General features: G+C 40.8%; 1 protein-coding gene across 1 annotated transcript; it reads left to right on the top strand.

The window, feature by feature from the left end:
- The first annotated feature begins 2,502 nt into the window (after positions 1-2,502).
- LOC134080869 (interferon-induced very large GTPase 1-like) lies at positions 2,503-4,877 on the top strand. Its single transcript, XM_062537482.1, has 2 exons — positions 2,503-4,091; positions 4,592-4,877. The coding sequence occupies exons 1-2, from the start codon at positions 2,503-2,505 to the stop codon at positions 4,875-4,877; spliced, it is 1,875 nt and encodes a 624-aa protein (XP_062393466.1).
- The last annotated feature ends 1,761 nt before the right edge of the window (positions 4,878-6,638 follow it).

The following is a 6,638-nucleotide window of genomic DNA, read 5'->3' as shown; positions in this document are numbered from 1 at the left end:
CGGGAGTCCCACGGGAAAAGGTGCATTCTCAACTCGTACCCACTGTAGGATTCCCCTGCCACTCCTTGGGTGGAGTGGTGGTGGGACAGTTAAAAAGAGGATGGGAGTAATTAGCTAGTTAGTTAGCCGGTGGAAGTAGTGCAATGCATCCTTAACAACACATTAATTCTCAAACACCTCCTTACTTTTGCTCTTTATTTATTTATTTTTTTGCATTTCAACAAAGGTTTTTACATCAAGCAGGGAGGTGCATGGTTTACAAAGACTATGCTGTGCAATGGTGGTTATCAAAGGTGGAAAGACCATACACTGCTTATTACAATTTAGTTTTTAAAATGAACATATAAGAGCCTTTCATTTGGAAACCAGATAGTTAGACCTTCCGACTTGATCAAAATTTGATTGGAAAATGGTTAAAATGACTATCAGCCATGTTATCGGTCATCAGGTTTTGAAACTCAATTATCGGTATCGTCTTCAAAATCCCTTATTGGTTGAGCTCTAGATCAGAGATTCCTGACATTACTTCCTACTTAACTTAACAAACGGACAATAATCAGAATCGGCATTCAGGAAACAATGTATGAGAGATTACCTTTGCTATAAATACAATTTCTTATGTTTGCATTACTATAATGACTGTTAACCACAGGCACTTTTGATTCCAAAATTACAGGGTCATTAACTCTCATTGCATAAATGCTTCAAAAATGTAATTAAATTGTTTAATGCATGCATATATTGTTGAACGTGACACATTTTATAATTCTGTAAATCTACTAATTTCGGAATGTATTTTGTTTCTCCAGGAAACGTGAAACACAGAACAGCGTCATTGTGGGATGTTTTATGGATTTGCTGAAGAAGTTGGGTCTACAAGACTCCTACCCTAAAAAGATGACAAGAACCAGTATTCTTGCCATAGACAGATTATCTCTGAGTGTAACAGAGCCCAAAACAGAAAAAGACTTGAGCTCTCATTATCTATACAAACTCATGATGATGGACTACAGAGTCAGGTATCTGTTTGTAAAACCGGAGACAAGCAACATGGATTTTGAGGAAGATATTGTAAATAATGCTAATGATTGTGAGGACTTTTTTTACTGTGATGATGAGTCAGATGTGCTTGTGAGCAGCAAACACACACATATCCACCCAATGGATGTCTTCATGGCCATTTTCCACTGCTCCAGTGACTTCTTGCGACAGTACATTTACACAAAACTCTCTGCCTGTCAGTTTAGCCTACCCCTCTTGGTGCCTAATCCCTGTACAGGTGAAGTGGAATTCCCTCTCTGGGCACTCCGACAGATCAGGAAATCATGGTACAGCAGAACACAAACTGCATCAGGCACCAGTGGAAAGTATTATGACAGACAAATGTTCAACACTCCAGTACCAATCGTTTCCTTCATCAGACTTGGCACTTCTGATTCCAACTCCAAATCTCAGATACTGAATGGTGTCATTAACAGACAAAAACATCCTGTGTTTTTCAACCGTTGTTGCAAAGGCAGCACTCCAGACAGCCTGCTCATAAATGGGGTTGTGGAGATTGCTTGGTATTGTACTATAGGGAAAAAAGATGACATATTTGATGACTGTGTGGCTTTCCTGAACCTTCACGGTGATGCAGCAGAACATCCAAAACAACTTGAGTTTCTTCAAGCAGTGAGTACGGTCAATGTACTTCTCCTGTCAGAGCATCCTATGACTGATGAAGCTAAAGAGATCTCCCAGAAATTAGCCAAGTCTCCTGTCCCCTTGATTTGCTTATTCTCAGGCAAGAATGAAGTCCAGCAATCAATTAATCCTATTAAGGTGAGGCTGGCTGCAAAGAACAGGAATCAGGCTGAATTCTCAGAGGAACTGGTTTCAAGTATCAAACAGTGTATCAGTGAACATGACCAGACTGCAAGCATTGAGAGGTTCTCTGATGAGGCAAAGAAGCATCAGTTCAAAGTAGATGAGGATAAACGGTCAAATCAAGAGGGATATCTTAAAGCCCAGACATTATTGGCTGTACTGAAAGTGAGGGATAATTCACCCACACTGAAGGAAACAATTTTGCCCCTGCAAGGTCAATTGTGGCATGATTGGTGCAAGAAAAACAAAGAGCTTTATCGACTGACAACCAAAGATACAAATGAAAGCATTCAAAAGTATCAGAGTGAAATTTTATCACAAATGGCAACATTACGGCTAATGCAACTACAAAGAGCCACTCCGCTCAATGACTTCATGAGATCATTCTTAGAATGTTTGACAACTCCTGCTCAGTTTGAAGACACACATATGTACATGTTGCAGTGGCTCAGAATTCTGCTGGACGATCTGACCACTCATGAGCTGGCATCGCTCGAAGAGGACTATCACTCAACTTGGAGAGACATGAAAAATGTACCTAAATATAAAGCATCAATTGTATATACACTCCAAAAAAAACTGGATGACATAGCTAATAAAATGACAGCAAGTACAGTGGGAATTCAGCATATTATGAGAGAAGTCAGTCAACTCTATGAGGCCAGTAGACACAATGAAGCCAGTAGACACAATGAATATTCCACACTTCCAAAAATTGGGGTAAAAATGCTGATTTCTGGGTATCCACTTGAAATAATGGATGGTGATGCAGCCCATGTTCCTTTAGAGTGGATTAATGCTGTCCTGGATGAACTCATCAAAACCCTTGGAGACCAAAAGGTGTTTGTTCTGTCGATTCTGGGGCTTCAAAGCTCTGGAAAATCCACCCTTCTGAATACCATGTTTGGCCTTCAGTTTGCAGGGAGTGCTGAAAGATGTACTCACGGGGCCTTCATGCAACTTATAGAAGTGGACTCCAGCATCAGAAATTACCTTGGATATGACTTTGTCCTCGTTGTCGACACAGAGGGCCTCAGATCTCCAGAGCTCAGTACAAAGATAACACTGAACCATGACAATGAGCTTGCCACTTTCATCATTGGAATTGGTGATGTGACAGTTATCAATTTCATGAGTGAGAACCTTTCTGAGATGCATGACATTCTTCAGATTTGTGTGCATGCCTTTCTGAGAATGAAACAGGTTAAGTTCACACCTAGCTGCATTTTTGTGCACCAGAATGTTGCAGAATCATCAGCTAGAGATACAAATATTGAGGGGAGGAGACGTTTCCTGGAGAAAATGGATGAAATGGCTGAAATGACAGCAAAAGAGGAGAATGTTGATGACATCACTTGCTTTAGTGATGTTATACACTTTGACATTGAGACTCAAGTTTTCTACTTCAAAGGTCTTCTAGAGGGAGACCCTCCCATGGCTCCAATTAATCCTTCGTATAGCCAGAATGTTCAAGAGCTGAAGACCAAACTTCTAACAATTGCAAAATGGCAGGATAGATATAAATTCCCCCTCCTATCACAATTCAAAAGTAGAGTTTCTGACCTTTGGTCGGCACTCCTGCAGGAGAATTTTGTGTTCAGTTTTAAAAACACTGTTGAAATGATGGTGTATAGTTCTCTGGAGCATAAGTTTGGAGTTTGGTCACTGGCCCTGAGAAAGCATTCCCTGGCCAGTCAGACTAAACTTGAAAATGAAATTGCCAGCAACTTGATTCAGGAGAAGGATGTGACCTTCCTCCTGACAGAGGAGTTTGGCAAAGTCTACAACCCGCTGATTTCTGAAATAGATAAGTATTTCACTGAAGACAAAAACAAAGACACCCTTATAAAGTGGAAGGCTAATATTTGCACCCGCTTCGAAAGCCTAAAGAGTGAACTAATTGAGGACATATTGCAAAGATTTAAGGACTTATTCACTGCTAAGTACACCAGGTCAGAGCTGGATGAGAAAAAAGTGAAATACATGGATCAGCTGACCAAGCAGTGCAAAAATCTGGCATCTGAACTTAAAACAGAGTATATGACGGATGACCAAATGAGAAAGGAATTTGATATGCTTTGGGTTAAGTGGACAGCTGAGGTGATGAAATACCAGTCTACTGGGAAACCAGTCGATGTGAAACCGAATGTAGAAAAGGTCCTGCTTAGCCAGTTCAAGAAGCACCCAAATATCTCAGACAAAGTGAAAGATGGATTGTTCAGGTTTGATAAAAACAAGCACATTCAGAAACGTTTATGGGATAGGCTATTTGGCAAAGGCAATTTTGATGGCTGCATACAAGTTCTTCAGGAATTGGTTATTCATAAAGTAAATCAATACATCACTGCCAAGGAAAACGATAAGAAGGATTTTAATATAAACTTCATCTATGAAATACTATCGGATATTACAAAGACCATTGATGAATTTGAGAACCAAGATGACAACCCCAAATTCACCCCAGAATTTAGGGTGGACTTGTCTGTCAGCCTTTGCCTGAAAAATGTGCCAAGACTTCAAAGGATGCATAAAGAGTTCAGGACCACAAACCATACACTAACATATTTACAAAGCCAGAGGGAAATGTATTTCCAGTGTTTCAAAAATTACTGCAAAGGAGCCAGCTCCTTGTAACAAGCACAGATGTAACAAGCACAGATGTAACTAATGAAGTGAGTGAAAAGAAGGGTGATGCAAGTATGTGGCTTGACTTAATCCGTAGAAAGGTGGGAGGGCACATAGTCATAAAGACAGATGAATTATGCAGTATTCAGACGGAAGACATCACAGACTGGCAGTTCCTTAAAGACACAATGGCCAGGTCTCTGGAAGACATAATTAAAAATAAAATGGTGGACATGGAGGCCATGAGAGAGAAACCCACCGCAATGCTGTGTCAGCAGCTCCAGGGATGTTGGGAACAGTGTCCTTTCTGCAAAGCCATCTGCACACACAGCATCCCCAACCATGATGGGAAACACAGTGTTAGAATCCACCGCAGCAACTGAGTGGATGGTCTTATGTGGACACAAACCATTTTAGCATAGATTTTTGTACTACATCAGTAGTCAGTGATCAACGGTTCAGAACCCATAAGAATGGTGAATGGATCCCCTATAGACAGTACAGCAAGGCTGGACCCCCCTATAGTAACTGGGAGATTACTGGAGATGGCAGTACTCAGGGCTACTGGAAATGGTTCCTTTGTAAGTTTTGTTCAGAGTGGGAGAACAAATACAGCTGCAGGTTTACTGGTGATGGAGAAATCCCACGTCAATGGAAAGAGCAAATCACAAGAGAATCTGTTTTGGAAGAACTACAATCTTCGCTCTCCAGATGCCCCCCAAATGTCTGACGCTACTGGCCTCTGCTTTAGGTTCCTGGGCCTCAGCACAAAGTGGATACCATCCATCAGCTGATTCAGCTGTCTATGCTATACCAGCAAGCTGCTTACCTGCAGGACTCCTCCTCGGCTATCCACCCACTGCACTCCTACTCACCATTGCACGCTAATTAAGTCTTAGAATTGATGTCTAAAGCCAAGGCCTTGTCCAGCAAACTGGATCCAATGACCACTGCCATTGTCAAGGCATGTCTCTTCACCGTATGCCATACAATGGTCAACATAGTCAATGCTTTAAAATGGTTCCAGTCATCCCAACCCTCAAAAAGCCTGGTCAGAACCTGGATGGCCCCCAACCTTCTCCAAAAATCTCCAACCTTCCTTTCCTCAGTAAAATCCTGGAAAGAGCTGTGGCTGCCCAGTCCCTGTGTCACATGTACCATCACAATCTCTTAGAATCCCTCCAATCTGGCTGCAGAGCACACCACAGCACAGAGACCTCGCTCATCGCCAATGCCAATAGTCTCGCAGCATTCTCATCCTCCTGGACCTCTCTGCAGCCTACCTTTGAAACTGTCTCTAACATCATCCTCTTAAACCACCTCTCTGCATTCATTAGCCTCAGTGGCACAACAGTCTCCTGGTTCCGGTCCTAACAGTAGGAAACAGTTCAGTTCATTAAGTAATTTTCCATAGCTGATAATCATGACATCTAAAGTTCTTGGTAATCTATAAATCATTACGAAAAGTAAGTCCTTACATAATGTATGTATTGTTTGTGCATTGGAAATGCATTGAGATGTTGATTTGAGTTCATTAGAATCAAAGGTCCCTGATGGGACTAATGATATACATATGTGTGCACTAATGAAACTTATTAAGGCAGCAATTGACCATGCAATATTTTAAATGCAAATAAATTAGTATGATTGGTTATGTTGTAATTGTGGCTAGTGGAGACCAGATTTATGACAGCTAAACACAAAGGAACCCCTGGAAACCCACCAAAGGTGGGCTGATCAGGGCAGGCAACTATAAACATCTGTCCTTCCTTCTCTAATGATGTTATGATCTGTATGGTATACTGTAAATGTTCTAAGTTTCAGCTCTGAATAGCTGATCTAGACATATGAGACAGAGCCTTTCATGATTTTATTTTCAGATGTTAATGTGGCTTATGAATTAGTGTCATGTTGAAGATTAAATCATGATACTAGAAATAGAAAAAATAATGTATGATTGCTAAGCCTTTTCTATGTTTAAAACTATGATTTTGGTCAGAGCAAACTACAGTGAAAGGAGCATGCTGTGATTATAAATAAACTTTCAAAATGTGCTTCATTTTACTGGACATATATTGCCAAATTATCAAGCCAGCTAGATGCCTATATGCCAGTAAACAATTATTTTGGAATTTCCGATATAT

The sequence above is a fragment of the Sardina pilchardus genome, chromosome 5, assembly GCF_963854185.1.
Source record: "Sardina pilchardus chromosome 5, fSarPil1.1, whole genome shotgun sequence".
NCBI lineage: Eukaryota > Metazoa > Chordata > Actinopteri > Clupeiformes > Clupeidae > Sardina > Sardina pilchardus.
The sequence above is the reverse complement of the archived record's forward strand: the minus strand, read 5'-3'. Positions and strand labels throughout refer to the sequence as shown.

Excerpts from the sequence above, each read along its gene's own strand:
- LOC134080869 (XM_062537482.1), top strand. The coding sequence starts at position 2,503 with ATGAGAGAAGTCAGTCAACTCTATGAGGCCAGTAGACACAATGAAGCC. Across the intron at positions 4,092-4,591 it reads GTGAAAGATGGATTGTTCAG|AAAGGTGGGAGGGCACATAG; the intron begins GTTTGATAAAAA and ends CTTAATCCGTAG.